The following is a 16,953-nucleotide window of genomic DNA, read 5'->3' as shown; positions in this document are numbered from 1 at the left end:
TGAGAAAAACACTTAGCTGTCAGAGATGTTATTTTAGGATATTCTGTTCCCTAACTTTGACCTAAACATTAGCATATACTTTTGGATTTGAATAATTTGAAACTATCATTAACTAATATTGATAACATTATCAATATAAATGATTACCAAAACTCTGTTTTATATTATTTGACTATTAGTTAAATCAGCACCTGTTATGTTTTTCACAGATGTCTTTATTATAAAGAAAATTAACTAATAATTCCTATTATACAGTAGTAAATGACTAGTGTGCAGACATTTTTCATGGTGATTTTTTTCCCTTTCATAGTGCAGTTAACTGGACTTTTATTTTTGTCTTCCTGTAGAAACATGATGGGCAATTTACCGTCATTCAGTTAGTGGGAATGCTGAGAGGAATTGCTGCTGGAATGAGATATTTGGCCGATATGGGATATGTTCACAGAGACCTTGCAGCTCGCAATATTCTTGTCAACAGCAATCTTGTTTGTAAAGTGTCAGATTTTGGCCTTTCCCGGGTTATAGAAGATGATCCAGAAGCTGTCTATACAACGACTGTAAGAGAAAGTCTATTACTGCTTCTCTTCATATTCCTGAGATTTTCCTACCAAGAATGCAGGGCTTAGTAATACAAAACTAACAGGAAAAGAGAGGCGAATTGATCTCAGCTTTTTGTTACTGTTTTTTGTTTTGTTTTTCTTTTTCTTTTTGGAAGAATCATTGTTGCTTTTATAATGTACATATAGGATAAGAGGAGAAATAATGATAAGAATGACAACATGCTTATCTTATACTGGGATGTTCATATAAATAATATATAGTCATATACAACATCTGGTTACTAGCACTCATGATTGTAGCAGAAAACTATAACCCCGTTTTAAATACAGATTTTAAAAGAATATTTACAATGCTAACTCTAATCCTAACTTTTGTGAGATTAGATTAAAGGGAAATATATGAGGATTTACTTAAACACCCTATGTTTCGTTCCATTTTAGTAATTATTTTGCCTAATTTCTCATTCTTTTTTTTTTTTCAGTCTGTTTCTGGTTTTTGTTGTTGCTATTTATTTTGCTCTTTAGATTCCAGTTGTCACTGTCTTTTGCCTAGACTCTTGCCCTAAGACCATATAAGGCCCATTAAATTAATTTGCCTTAACAATGAAATCTTGTAATGATTTTAAAAAACAAATTAGTACCTTTAAATACACTTAGGGAGATTTAAGATGAATATGCCTGGTACTGCTTCATTGCCAACAACATATACAAATGTTTAATGATAGCTTTATGGTTCTGCTATAAATTATTTATGTTATTATACACATTTAAAATGTCAATTTGTTTTTATAACAGGGTGGGAAAATTCCAGTAAGATGGACAGCACCTGAAGCCATCCAATACCGGAAATTCACATCAGCCAGTGATGTATGGAGCTATGGAATAGTCATGTGGGAAGTTATGTCTTATGGAGAAAGACCTTATTGGGACATGTCAAATCAAGATGTAGGTGTTACACTATTTAAACAAAAAGAATTTAACATTAATATTCATTATTATGGGAACATGTAGGTCATGGTTTATGAAAAGAAACTTCTGTAGAATTATAAAAAATATGATGGCTGAGTTTCCACAATTATTACCAAAAATTACTACAATAATTACCATAAATTAGTGGTGCAATTAGTTTAATTTTGGTTTTCATTTTGAAGAATTGCTTTTTTTTCTTAATTTAAATTTTCCAGATATAATAGAAACAAACAAAGGATATTTCCTCCTAAAGATAATGATGCTGTGCTTGCAAAGCTTTAGTGGGGGAGTCACATCAGTAAAAGAATCATTTGTGGAGAGAAAGGGAACAAAGGTTGCGGTTGTGTTTTATTTGGTCTTTGAAGCATATTTTTCTTTTTCTTTAATGTTCTGAGAAAATGTGTTTAAATTATCTATTGTTTATTGATTTAATTAAATTTTAATTTCATGAGATAATCTAGATTTAGTGATCAATATTCGTGTTTTACAATGATGTCTTAGAATGTATGTAATCACAGTGGAAGTATCTGTGGCAATTCCTAAAAACAAAGTTCTCCCTAACTGTGTATCCTGTTACATGCTAAGACATAAAACATACTATTATTCTTTGATAGAGGAAGCTAATGGTCTCTTGGTGGTTTGCATCTCACACCAAGAGACCATTTATAAAACAATATAGGAAAAGTGAAAGTGAATTTCTGCTTCTATTAGGTTGAATTTTATGAAGTTGACATTTTTGTAGGTCAGGAACTTTCAAATCCTGGCAGATTCATATAGTTCAACTTATTGACAATGTGAGTGAAATTTAGATAAAAATAGATAGAGCAAGTGTAAATTTAGGAAGGTAGCCTGGATTTGAACTAGAAATCTGGAGAAGACCTTAGTTCATACCGTGTTTCTCCGAAAATAAGACCAAACTTGACCATCAGCTCTAATGCATCTTTTAGAGCAAAAATTAATATAAGACCCAGTATTATATCATATTATATTACCCAGAATTATATTATATTGTATTGTATTATATTATATTATATTATTATACTCAGTATTATACCTGGTATATATTATTATATTATATTATATTATACCCGGTATGATATGATATGATATGATATTATTATACTATATTGTATAAGTCCCAGTCTTGTATTAAAATAAGACTGAGTCTTATGTTAATTTTTGCTCCAAAGGACACATTAGAGCTGATGGTCCGGCTAGGTCTTATTTTCAGGTAAACACGGTAGCTGATGAGAGAATTCACTAAGAAAGTTCAGAAGCAAATGCTTAGCAAGGTGTATAGGAACTAACCAAATAGACTCCCTTTCCTGTGATACATTGGTAGTGATTCAAAATGAAGATTAGGTTGGAACAATTTGATGAAAGTCTTTTTTGAAAGAGTCTGGAAATGTTACAAATACATATTCTTAAAGAGTAGAGTAAAAAATTTGTAGTACTTGAGGAAAGTCTGCATTGCCATTTAGAAGAAGGATGTTTCTAGCAAACTAGATCAGTCAATTCTGTAAACATGGACAGCAAGAGAAGCTGACTAAAGTTAATATTTTGTTATTTTTCAAAAAGAGATCATGAACATTGTTATATTAAATTAGCATCTTTGTTTTTGATTTTAGAATTTTCCATAAAGAGTTCCTATAGTTCTTAAAACCTAGCAATAGTTAGTTATTTTTAGACAACCAAAGTCAGGTCAGACTGTTGGTAAAGTTATTTTCAGTACATTTCCCTACAAATTTCTTCCTTAACTGAAAAGTTCACAGCCTGAAAAGGGAATGCTTCTACATCATTTAAATCTTTTGGTATTTTTTAATTGAGCGATGACATGAAACTTTTTCATTTGTTGCTTTGGTTTTCCTTTTTGTTTTTCAAAGATAAAAGTCTAAATGATGAGTCTGTTTGACAGAGGCAAAGTTGTTAATATTTGACAGGTCTCAATGTCAAAGATTTCATGGGCTGTCAAAATGAGGGCAAACAAATCCTTGGGGCAGAGAAAAAGAAATATTTACATTCCCCAGATACTCTGTAGAGTTTCATTTCTTTTGACACCTTCCTTCTGTATTAGATTCAAACATAAAGGGAATGACAGGAATATAAGATAACTTAAATTCAAAGTTCAGCTTAACTTATAAAAACAAATAGTAGAAATGGTGAAGAAGAAAAAAATAAATATCTTCAATTTTAATTTTGTAAATTCCCTAAGTATCATTCTTCATTTTTCTTGAAAATGAAATATCACAAATATATAATTAGTATATCAAGAATTAATAAATATTTTTTATTGATCAAATGAAATTATGTCAACAGTGAAGTTTAGTTCTGACCTAGAACATTTAGGACCTTTATTATTTTTAATTTTGAAGGTCTAAATTATTAAATTCAGATGCAAGTTTCTATGGTAGTAAGAGATTACCTATGCAGTTCATCTTTTATAGTGAAATTTATATTGATATTCTTCTTACAGGGTAATATTCATTATTTTATACTTATATTGTTGAAGTGCTATTTGAGTAAACATATGTTTAATTTTCAATGTGCAAATGGTGAGAAAACTAGATAATTTAAAATAATACCACTCTAGTAGAAAATGTCCCTGATAAAAACTTTTTTTTCCTTGGAGTCTCTGGATAGGAGTTCGTGGAGATACTTGAGATCTCTGAACCCTCTGATGCATATGGAAACCCTGTGTATATGTGAATATCTTGTGTTTTTCTGAGAAGTTTGCTTTCATCAGATCTTCAAAGATATTAATTTTTTTTAAAACTGTTCTAGATTGATTTGTTAAGTCAATCTATTCACTTAATAGTGTTTGAATTTAGTTGTTAGAAATTTTAGAAAGCCGTCAAATTTCAAATGCCTTGGATTTTAAGACTCTTAAAAAGACACCATCAAAATATCAGTAAATTGATGGTTATGTTTATAAGCAAGTTCATAAAATTCCAGGCTGAATGCTGAATAAAGGGAGGTTTCTGTGATCACTCTGAAGAAATAAAAAGGGTATTATAGAAGTCAGTGAGATAAATGGTTGCCAGGAAGCTTTTGTTGCACTCTAGACAGGGCAGTGAGCAAGAAAAACTTGGGAAAAGGTAATATGCATATGTATGATTATACCCACACCCAAATAGATTGCACATAACACTTGAATGAATGCTCATTGAATTCTCATATACTTATAACTGTCTAGAATTTTCAATGCAGTGGAAACAGAATCTAGCAATTAAAATCAAGGGTGAGCTTTCCAAATAAATTTCCAACTTTCATTCTCTTAAAAATCTACAGATATTTAGTCCTTTCCATAATGGACTTTCAAAAAAAATATTTATATATGTAAAATGCAGCAAATTTAATAAATATTACAGAAATTGAAAATACTGATATTTGCCTTTCACACAGTTCTTTCATTTGAATTTGTCTTAATTAGTTCAAATAAAATTTTTATTCAAATTTCGAAATTCTTCATTGTACAGATTTTTTTCTGTGTATAATACTCAACAAAGTTATTTCTTCTCACTTTAAATTAAGCCAATAATTTGTTAATTTTACTAGTAAGTAGTCATATGATAAAAAAAATTGCACTTCCTTACAGTTATGGGACATAAAGATAAATTCCTAAAGTAGTCCATTAAAACATATTTAAGAGCTTTGAAAATATAGCTGTAAATAAATTTTTTCAGCTAAATTGTGAGTCCTCAATTTTTTTTTTTAAAAGTGACCACTAATTTATATCTTTCTATTTTTTTTCAATATTAAGATAGAAAGAAAATTGTAACCTTTTGGTAAAACTTTGCCATAACCCCATAAGTGGGGTCCAAAATATTTAATTGCATAAAATGTGTGTCATGTTATGTGAGGTTAATAAAATGAAAATGGGCATGAGCAGAGAAGAGAAGCCAATCACGTTATATCCCATTTTGAGTTACTACAGACTCATTATCATGGGGTCATTTTGTGTGTTTTTTTTCTCTTAATTACAATGGTCTTACTATAACGATACTGAAATACTTGTGTACAAGCAACTTTCATTTTTATTTCTAGGTATTTTTGTTTTTACAGTATATACCAAAGAAGTGCTCCCTGTTATATGCAAGTGTTTTTGTGTTTTTGTTTTTTTATAAACACTGTTTGTCTGGAAACTACGTAGAATTAGAAATTGCTTATGAATGTGTTTTCTTTTTCCTTTGACTTTTATTATAATACTAAAACTATATCTGGATAATCAAAACCTAGATGTTTCTGGTAATTTCACAAAATATGTTTTAAATCAATTACATGAGTATATAATGCTCTAAGAATTGTAGGTTCAGCCATCTTACTTGTGTGCCTTGTTTCCAAGAATGTATAACAATTTGTAGAAAATGCTTGTTATTTTCCCAACTGGAAATATTATATAGCTAACCAAATTAAAAACTGCAGAACCTCTAGGTTCAGTTTGTGTCCGAATCATCCCCACTGGCTGGTTTATCATCAAAGGGTATGTATACCTGGGATTATGCCAAACTGCTCTGTGGAGGCCAAAGGTTCCCAACAAGTATTTCTCATGTTCCTATAGCGGGAGGCATGATACTCAATGGGAACTTTAGGGTTCCGAAATCAATTCCTAATCCAGACCATCTCTTACTTTAAATGTTAGATATTGCTGTTTCTCCTTTAAAAATGTTCAAACCACTAACTTTGAGAGCTAGAAGTTTCATTTGTATTGTGATAAATGTTGTTTCTCCTCTATAATAATAGAAATCATAAATTCCTATAATTCAGTAAGACAACTACACAGGTTTATTAGCTCTTTTATTCCTCTAAGTCATTTAATGGTTCTAAACTATGTTTGTTGTTACAAAGACTTAAGAATATGTTGTGTTCAAACTTAAGAAACCAATGGGAGAGCTGTTGAAGAATATTATATCAAGAGGATCATGATAAGATTTAGGTTCACAGTTTAAAAGATTATTTAGAAGGAAAGGAAAAAGGAAACCGCACTCTACCTGCATGGTCTCTTGCTGGACAATGGCAGAGAAACTACAAGCAGGGAAATAGTTTAGGGGGTGGAGGAAAATGGTAAGATCTGCATTAATGTTATGAGGATGAGAATGGCGTCCTGCCAAATCAGAAAGATACTGCATATGTTCAAATACAAGCAACCTCAAATACAAGGAAAGCCATTCCTTTCCCAATGAAAAAATGCCTCCCCAATTGTTTATTATTTGGTCCTTTTGACTATGTAAAATTTTAGAATATTTTAATTTACTCATTCACAACTTACTTTTTTTTCCCCCAATGTACATTATTTTTACTTTTACCTAAGTTTTTAACATCTAGCACTTTTGAATCCAAGTATAGTTTGCTGTCACTGGAATGGTGTACAATACCACATGAAATTCTTTCCATTTAAAATTTTGTTTCGTTTGTTTAATTCCTCCTTATAGTTATAGATCTATGATCTTTGCAGAGTTACCATTTCTATATGTTTGCTTGTGTGGTGCATAACTTTTTAAAGGGATATTTTAGAGGAACATTTACAAGATATCCAATATTTGTAGTTATGGGATCATAAACAGGGAAATTTCAAAATTCTGTCATGAACCTCGTTAGCATTCAGTACCAATTCTGATTAAGGTCACTTAAGTCTAAGGGGTTGTTTTGTTTTTTTCCCATAATTGTTATTCAAAATAAAGTACTTAAGGAAACACCCATAATATGAGACTTTATAAAAACTATGGGATGAATGAATCCATCACTGCTGGGATATTTTATACATATATGGAAAAATCTTTCTCTTGGCATTTGAGCATATATGGTGTTTGGGAAATAGCATCAACAGAAAGCAGTGACTAATTGGCTGTGCTTATAAGCATTTAAGAGAAAGAGTCTAGAACTGTTTTCATTTCAGCTTTTTGGCTGGGATTACTGGAAGTGCCATTGATTGAAATAGTAAAAAGATTTAGGTGAAGATAGTGAATCCAATTTTAAATAAAGTATGAGACGCCTGTGGAGAATTCAGATGAAGATGTTTAGTAAACTAATGAACAGGACATAATGATCAGCGGAGACTTTGGGCTGACGATTTTATACTTGCAATACTTCTCAAAAATTACTATAATTAAATTAATGTACTTGCCTTTTAAACTTTATTTTTGCATATATAGATTTTTCTTAAAGTAGACTCCTTTTTTTCTTATAAAAGGATTTTCTCTAAAAATTGTTGATGCCAGCTACTTTATTCATTCTATCCTACACCCTTTTACATTTTAATGTGGTATTCTTGAATGTCAACAAGCATCTTAAGGATATGTTTCCCTACAAAAATTAAGTTTATCAACATTTCTTGAAGCCAATTTATTGTCTGCCTACTTTTGGCCTTATATTTTTCAAAAACTCAAGGTTACCTATTTTTATTTTATTTTTCAGAGTCATTTTTTCTTACCTTTGTTTTATATTATGTTAGTAGCAAAGGATTTGTTAATCCCCCTTGAATATTTTAATGTTTTGCAAATCATTATTTGTATTGTTTGCCTTCCTATTATTGTCTTTGTGCTGCTCATATTTGTAACAAGTTCTGATTTTTAAGATCTATTTTTTCTTTCCATATAAATAAAAATAAGTTCAAATAAGTAACTTTTAGACTTTCTGATTGCCTAGTACAAATATTTATGGAGGCCTACTTCTCATTAACATTCAAAACCTGATATAAATAGCATCTTAGGCTGTTATTAGATATAAATAAGCAGTAGTAATGTGCTGATAAAAATTTAACAACCAGCATTCTGCATGGGAAAGCCCGATTTGTAACCTTTCCCAATTCCCTAGTGAAACTCTTCCTCTCTCCCCTAAGGCTGTCAATCTGCCAGTGTGAAGTCACTAAACTTGGAGTTACAAAACGATTCCATCAACTTCATCAACCAGTATAAACTGGCTCCAGCATTCCACAGTATCTTATAGCACTATACACTCCATAAGTATATAAGCTTCATATTATCGAAAATAATAGTGTGCTTGGTAATGTTTTCTGTCATAGCACATTCACATATCTTGATACCTTGTTTAAAAGTGTCACTTGAACTCTGCAAAAAGTGAAATTTTGGGGGACTCAATTCTGAGTAATTCAGAACTTCCTCTTACAACTTGAAGAATTCATAAATTTGTGGACTAAAATGTACATGCACAGCTGTATATAAGTGAAACAGTTCCATAACATATTCCTTTTTGAAAACCTCTGGGATGACATTAAAAAGTTTTCCATCTATTGCACCCTGAGTAAACTTAATTGCTTCTCCCTATTGCTGAGTTAACTAAGGAATGTCATCATCCACTCCTTAATAACAAGCTTAATATCCGTGGATGTTGTTAGAAGGGGGGGAAAAAAAAAGTAAGTCTTTTGCAAAGCAGTATGCTTCAATTTTATCAGGATAAACCACTTTGCCTACTGTGCAATTCATTTAATTATAATTGAACCTCAGTCAGTAATATTTTTAATGTCCTTTTGGCTATTAGGTTATAAAAGCAATAGAAGAAGGTTATCGTTTACCGGCACCCATGGACTGCCCAGCTGGTCTTCACCAGCTGATGCTGGATTGTTGGCAAAAGGAACGCGCCGAAAGGCCAAAGTTTGAACAGATAGTTGGAATTCTAGACAAAATGATTCGAAACCCAAATAGTCTGAAAACACCCTTGGGAACTTGTAGTAGGTAAGAAATACCTAAAGGAACAGAATCTGGGAGAAGTTCAAATACTCACATGAACCATTTATTTCCTCAGCCCTACCCCAATGGCAAATTGCCATTTGTGTTAAATTATAAATCCGTATTAGATACATTGTGTTCAGTTTTTATTTTTTCTTCTTTTCAGATGGCTTATCTTAATTGAATTAGCATTTAAAGAGACCGATTATTATTGCTTTTTTTATTTTTCTGAAAAGTTATGATATCACTGACTCATTTAGAAGACTTTCTAAACTGGGATTTCGTGATTAGGTGGCATTTCACATTTTTAAAAAATTATACTATTATATGGGTGTTTGTTACTATTGCCCTTGTTTTTTGCATATTATCTGTTTTATTGTTTTGCTGTGAGTTATTTAGTGAAATGATTCTGTGAAGTTAATGTTTTTAAAAGTAATTCAATATGTGATTAAAGAAGTATACCCATTAAAAAGAGCCCAAAACACTCCATTCATTCTTTGTATTTGGCTTACTCCATTGTACTGCATATCAGTAATTATTCAGCTTCAGCTGTCACGTACACTTGATGTTCTGGTCTGTACGGGTAATCAGACCCTTGTGGAGATCTATGAACTCACAAGTGCTCACGAGGTACCATCAGTACAGTGGATACAAAATGTTCTCAAGAGCACCCTCATAGTCCAGACAAGTTCGTCTACAGCCATATGGGCTTCCTTTTCTCCCAGTTACTTTTAGAGAAATAAATGAGCAGATATTTACTGATTACAACTACTGTTGGCTATACTTTTAAAAATACATGGGAGTCACAATCTGGTGGTCATCAATTCTAAATGTCAGTTTTGGAGTCTGTAGTTCTTGGGCAATCTTTATGCATTAGATTTTTATTAGCATATCTGTTTATTAACATATCTGATTATTAGCATAATCAATTAAAATCTGTAATTTTATTCTCTGTACCCTTATTTTTGTCTGGGACAAGACATTCTTTCTTTAGTAGTTCATGAAAAAAATTACTTTTCTATTTCATTCTCATCCAGGCCAATAAGTCCTCTTTTGGATCAAAACACTCCTGATTTCACTACCTTTTGTTCAGTTGGCGAATGGCTACAAGCTATCAAGATGGAAAGATATAAAGATAACTTCACAGCAGCTGGCTACAACTCCCTTGAATCAGTGGCCAGAATGACTATCGAGTAAGCTTAAACTTTTAAATTATATTTAAGAGTTTATTAGGTACTTTCCAAGTTTTATACATTTCCATATATTAAGGAGGTCTGAACCACAAAACCAGGGAGAAGCATCTTTAATAAGTGCCTACTATGTGCCAGATATTATTAAATAGATCTTTGAACATACAGTATCTATTTAACCCTCACAGCAACAATTTTATTAAGTTGATTGCTTTACAAGGCTGAGGCCCAGAGAACTTCAATATTTTCCCCAAACTGACTCAACTACGTAGGTAAATAGCAGCTAATTTATCTCTATAGCCAGTGTTCCAAACACCACTCAGTGAGACTCCCTTTTTCGTTAACCACTGTATCATTTAGGTTCCTTTTCACTGGGGAAACTTTCTTCATTTCAAAGGAGGATTTCTTTCACCATGTTTGTATCAGACATTAAAAATCTCAAAGTTTCAAACCCAATACCAAAATACAATATGACGTTCAATATGATTACTTTCTGAGGAGGTTAAAGAAAACTTAATTCAATTCACTGTAGCTAAGAGTTTAGTTTAACTTACCTTTTAGAGTGTGTATAATTGATTGATTCAAGGTTTTGGGTTTTTTTTTTTTTTTCTTTTTAACCTTGAGAACCACCTGATAAAACAACCTTTGAAATTGCTGTGAACTGGAATTTGAAAAGAACTAAATTTTTCTTTCTGGCTCTATCACTGATTATGTGGCCTTAGGAAACCCGTTCACTATCGCTGAACTTCAGCTTCCTGAGCTGCAACATAACTTTTATAGGTGATGCAGTTTCTCTCAGTCAGTGTGTCTGAAAATGGGAACCAATTATCAAGGTTCTATTAGTGGAGTCCTATTTACATGCTGTTGTGAGAAGGGTTTCACATTTTCCAGATGAGATGAAGGCCAGCAATCAGAGACTGCTTCCTGGCAAATCAGGAAATGACGTGTACATGAATTTAAGCCTGTGCATGCTAGCATGTCTAGTTTTCTGCTAGCTCACCACCTGGGCAGAGCTGGCATAATTATTCCTGTCTCTCTGAAGCAAGCAACTCCCCTGAAAGACTGTCCCTCAAAATCTTACTAGACCACTGCTATGAAACACTACAGCACTGTACTTTTGTTATATTTTAGCTGCTTGTAAATACCTAAGATCAATCTTCCTGGCTATCAGGAAAGGTAAAAATACATACACAGATCCAGTTAGTTTCCGTCATTTTGAAGCTATTTAAACATAGGTGTTGCACTCTTTAAAAAATATTTTTTTCTAAAATGTAATCAGATGATTGACATGAACTGAAGTTAAGTATACAATATGCTCAGTATTACCACATAATAATGAAACTCAGTATAAAATTTTGTGTAATCATTGATGATTCTTGATCTACTAGAGAACAGAATGGTTTCCATTCATATTATAACCTATTTTAACAATTAAAAGTTTTAAACTTCACTGAAGTTCAAGAATATTACGTTTCAAATAACCTTTCCTACTCTTACCTTAAGTTAATAATAATTTTAAGGTTTTAAGATCTTTGATCATTTCTTATATAAAATTCCAAATCAGTTTAAAAATGACTTATCTTGGCATATCGAGAGCCTGAGCAGTTAGGTTTTCACAAAGCAGAAGGTTGATGCAGGTTGCCCATCTGAACCATGGCAGGAATATGAGCATAATACCCAAGGACACTGAGATAAGGTCTGTTTGCCTAAGATACACAGATTATTTAATTAAAGAGTTGATGACAGTTTAGTACCAAATCAATTCTTGGTAAGGTAACTAATGAAAAATGCGTTTGTCTTTTTCAGGGATGTGATGAGTTTAGGGATCACACTGGTTGGCCATCAAAAGAAAATCATGAGCAGCATTCAGACTATGAGAGCACAAATGCTGCATTTACATGGAACTGGCATCCAAGTGTGATGGGCACTTCTCCCTTATGGGGGAGATTACGGACTGCAAGAGAACAGTACTGGCCTTCAGGATATGCATAGAATGCTGCTATTAGACAGTTGATGTCCTGGGTCCTTCCTACAGTGAAGAGAAGATTTAAGAAGCACCTATAGACTTGAACTCCTAAGTGCCACCAGAATATATAAAAAGGGAATTTAGGATCCACCACTGGTGGCCGGGAAAACAGCAGTGACAATAAACAAAGTACTACCTGAAAAACATCCAAACACCTTGAGCTCTCTAACCTCCTTTTTATCTTATAGACTTTTTAAAATGTACATAAAGAATTTAAGAAAGAATATATTTGTCAAATAAAATCATGATCTTATTGTTAAAATCAATGAATATTTTCCTTAAATATGTGATTTCAGACTATTCCTTTTTAAAATCATTTGTGTTTATTCTTCATAAGGACTTGGTTTTAGAAAGTTGTTTATAGCTTTGGACCTTTTTAGTGTTAATCTATGACACATTACTACACTGGGTACTTTTGAAAGAATCTCAAATTAAAAAAAAAAAAGATAGCATGATTGAAGATATCTGTCAGAACATTGGTATCCTTTTTGTGCCATTTTATTTTGTTTAATCAGTACTGTTTTGATATTGTTTGTTAATTGGCAGGTAGTCAAGAAAATGCAAGTTGCCAAGAGCTCTGATATTTTTTAAAAAGAAATTTTTTTGTAAAGAGCAGACAACACACTATCTTTTCAATGAAAAAAGCAATAATGATCCATAAATACTATAAGGCACTTTTAACAGATTGTTTATAGAATGATTTTACTAGACAACATTTACTAAAAAAAAAAAAGAAAAAACTCAAATTGTAGGTTTATGACTATAAAAATATATGAGCACTTCATCTAAAAGATGTTGGTGAAGGCAAGTCTTTGAAAGGAAGAACTATCCAGTGTTATCTAAAATTTAGTCTGAGCACATCAAGATTTTTTCAATATTGTGACATTAGGAAATTTAGAGAAATAGTTAACATATATTTTATATCCTGTTCTGTTTAATGCAGTCCAAACACAAAAGGAAAGAATTAAGATTTATACAAGAACTCTGAAGCATGTTAAAGGGGCAGTTCACAATTTTCACCTTTCAAAAACATTTTCTGCACAGGATATCACCAATGCAGTTTAAAAAAAAAAAAAGTATTTTATTTTATTTGTGAACGCTAATGTCAGAAACTTAACGTGGAAGAACACTTTTTATCATTAAGGAAAAGGTGAAGGATCTAACTTTTTTAAGCTTTATTTATTATACCATTTTATTTGATTACATGTTAGAATTTCACAAGCAATAATTAAATGTGTCTTTATAGCTATTTCAGGAATGTATACATATAGTGAGTACTGCTTTCAAAAGTTACGAAAATCATGAACTACCCCAGAATTGAACTGTTGTACTTCCAAAGAGAATTGGGCTGTTTATAATGATTTTAATAAAGAAAGATCCCAGGGATCGGTCATAATTGGTCTTGTTTGATAATGTGGGCATCCACAAACAAACAAATAACAAACAAAATCTGTAAATGTTTCTTTGTAAAACTTGTAAATTTTATTTATACTGTCTTGTTTTGTACACATATTTCTCTGTAGTGGGCTCTGAATACATTGAAAATGCACTATATTTTTCTATTTTACTTGCAGAGCATCACAAAAAAACAGGTATTTTCAGTGTTACCTAATGTGTTTTCCCACATTTAGGACCAAAGATGGCGATAGAAAAATTCAAATGGATTGCTTCCCAAACCCTTCCCCACCCCTTTTTTTCTTTTAAATCACTGTACAGTGTTATTTGATATTTTAATTTATTTTTTGATTGACTAGAAAAATCATTTTAACTTCACTAAAATGTTTTTTGTCCCTAAGGAAAAATAATCTGTAAAATAATTTTAATTAGCATAATACAGTCACCTAGATACTTCCATTTGTAATCTTTGTAATAGACTGTAAATATATTTTTGGAACTATAACACAACGTGCTTGAGGGTTATTTTTCAGTGTCTGCAGTGTATACAAGTGTTTATACTAAGTACAGCACTTTACAATTCTAATCAGTAGCATTGGCCTTTGTGAGAATGAGTGAAAGTTTGAGTGAGTGTTCTTAATTCCATTTGGATTCTGGACTCACTAATAATGAAGTTCTTTTCTTGTTCATAGCTTAAGGTGCTTATTTTTTCTATTAAAATTAAATTAACAAAAAGCCATTCTAGAAATAGAAGACATAGTATGGTACATGCAAACAGTGTCTTTCCTGCTTTTTTCTAGCACTAGATTTATAGTTGAGTAGTCTTTCTTGAGTAGAAGGGCAGAATAAAAAGTTTTTTTGACTTTTTTTTCAAAAATAACTTTTTTCTTCAGCAATATACCTCATCTGCCTTAAATTTTTTACAGCTCTTTACAGGGAAAGGGAAGAAGGGATGGGAAAGACACACAGCACAATAGGAATTATGATGACATCACTCTCTCCTTTGTAGGTTTCTTTTCCCGATCAACATTATGATTTTGAAATACATGTATGTGAAACAGATATTCAGAGAAAACGAATTGACATTGTAATGCTGATTGTAATACTCTCTTCCAGAAAGAGAGGAAATGATATAACAATAAGAATGTACAACTTGCACCTTGAAAAGAATTTTTTTTGATAAATTAGTGCTCAGGGGAGGTAAGGTAGAGAAAGCAAATGTCAAAAACAGAATTCAAAAATTATAAAAATGCAAAAGGAAATGGCCTCCTTGCTTTAATAGAGCCACCTTTTTTAGAATGCTGTCTTCACACTTGACTCGTGTTTTGCATTCAGTACTGAAATAAAAGTAACTTTTACTACAGCTGAATTGAACATTTTCTCAGCAATTGATCTGGACCTGTTTACTAGAACTGGTGGTTTATGCTTGTCAGAGCACTATTAGTTGAATCATATTGTATACTTATGTAATCTACATTAGCTAGTATTATTTAGGACTATATTTTAATTGCTCCTCTTATCTGTGTTTTTAAGACAATTAAAATGGTGTAATTCACCTCTTTTATTTAGGTAATGCTGATATTCTCCCTTTTGTTTCCTGAGTAGCCTGGAACTGTGCTACTCACAGATGTGCATGTTCAAATAAATTACTGATGTATATTTTTTTGCTATATGTGGAGAAATCATGGGGAACTTGGGGCGAGATGTGCTTTTTCTTGGTTGAATTTGTCCCTCCTTGCCTAAGAATTACTACAGGGGTCATCCTTTTATAGGAAAAACTGCTTTGGAACAGTGTCTTCAATGTATCAAGCACAAATAACTCTTTCTTCAACACGAATCATACGTCTCTTTTTACCAGATTAAAATAATAAACAAGTCTATTAGACAATGTAAAGAAAGTCCTGTCTCCAATCATTGGCGGATTCCTTTACGTCCCTTACTCAGTCTTTATTTTCTTACACAATATCATGAAGGGAGATGTTTAGAGCAAAGGTTTTATTGAAGTATTTGAGTGGACCCATCAGAATATGAAGAAAATTAATTAACCTTTGCTTCCCCTCATTCTCTTGCACACTGACTTAATTCCACTCTAATTATTACTGACTTAATTCCACTCTAATTATTACTGAATAACAAGTGAAAATAATGTCTTCAAAGAGCCATACTGTCAGACATTTTAGTTAAAACCTTTTTGTTGTTGTTCCTATTTGAAACTATAACTACATGGTACTGATAAGAATATTTGCATGGGAAAGGTAATATTTTGTCATTGGACCCTAACAAATATTTTATTAATTTGATATATACAGCAACTTGGAAAGTTTTTGCATTGAAGATGTTGCCGGATGCAAACATAGGGTCCAGAGCAAATGGGAAAATATGATAAATCTGATGGTCTGCTTGAGTTGTATATATCATTGACACTAACTCAGTGATTATTCCAACTTGCACCTAAAATGAAGAAAACGAAACACTCCCATTAGTACGGCATCACCATCTTAAGCTTTGCAAGCTCTTAACGAATATCTAAACGTGTTTCCAAAAATGAGACTAGGCAAATACCAAATGAAATGTTGTCACCATTTGTCACCCTTCTGATGTGGAGGCTCAGTGTAGGTTGCACTGAAATTCAAAAAATAATCTTGAAGTCTTGGCTATTTCTGACTACACAACAATCAGTGCCCTTGTTAACTTCTTACAGTGATAATTATATAGCTTGAAAACAATGACGAGCACTCGAGGGATCTCTTAAAGTACTGTTTCATAAATGGCACAAAAATACACTATCCTACCCGCACTCTTTTTCTTCCAAAATTATAAAACCATTATAAGGATATATAAGTTCTGTCACTAAGTGAAAATTAGATTTAAAACTTACGGTAAGCATCAGTAACGATTTTTTGTTGAAGTCCTTTTATCTTCTACTGTTGCCCTTTGTTTTATATTGTTAGCTTCAATGAATATTCAATATCAATTTGGAGGAAAGCTGCTGAAAGGAAAACACATCAAGCAAAGAGGCGATAAAATTTCTAAATGCGAAAGATCAGATCTACTGATATTAACAAATGATAAAAGATCTATGGTGACTGGCAAACTTTCAAGCTGCCCTGAAGGGAACAGCATCTTCTTGG

The 16,953-nt window shown here is 32.0% G+C and overlaps 1 protein-coding gene across 4 annotated transcripts in view; it reads left to right on the top strand.

Moving 5' to 3' along the window:
- Positions 1–15,700, top strand: part of EPHA7 (EPH receptor A7) — a 163,052-nt gene extending 147,352 nt beyond the window's left edge. For all 4 annotated transcript variants that reach the window (XM_033102758.1, XM_033102757.1, XM_033102755.1 and 1 more), the window contains exons 13-17: positions 348–557; positions 1,356–1,505; positions 9,024–9,217; positions 10,249–10,404; positions 12,208–15,700. In XM_033102758.1, coding sequence (XP_032958649.1) covers positions 348–557; positions 1,356–1,505; positions 9,024–9,217; positions 10,249–10,404; positions 12,208–12,322 — 825 coding nt within the window. In that variant the 3' untranslated portion in view covers positions 12,323–15,700. The remainder of the gene's footprint in view (positions 1–347; positions 558–1,355; positions 1,506–9,023; positions 9,218–10,248; positions 10,405–12,207) is intronic.
- The last annotated feature ends 1,253 nt before the right edge of the window (positions 15,701–16,953 follow it).

This window comes from Rhinolophus ferrumequinum, chromosome 3 (genome assembly GCF_004115265.2).
Source record: "Rhinolophus ferrumequinum isolate MPI-CBG mRhiFer1 chromosome 3, mRhiFer1_v1.p, whole genome shotgun sequence".
In the NCBI taxonomy this organism is placed as follows: domain Eukaryota; kingdom Metazoa; phylum Chordata; class Mammalia; order Chiroptera; family Rhinolophidae; genus Rhinolophus; species Rhinolophus ferrumequinum.
The sequence above is the reverse complement of the archived record's forward strand: the minus strand, read 5'-3'. Positions and strand labels throughout refer to the sequence as shown.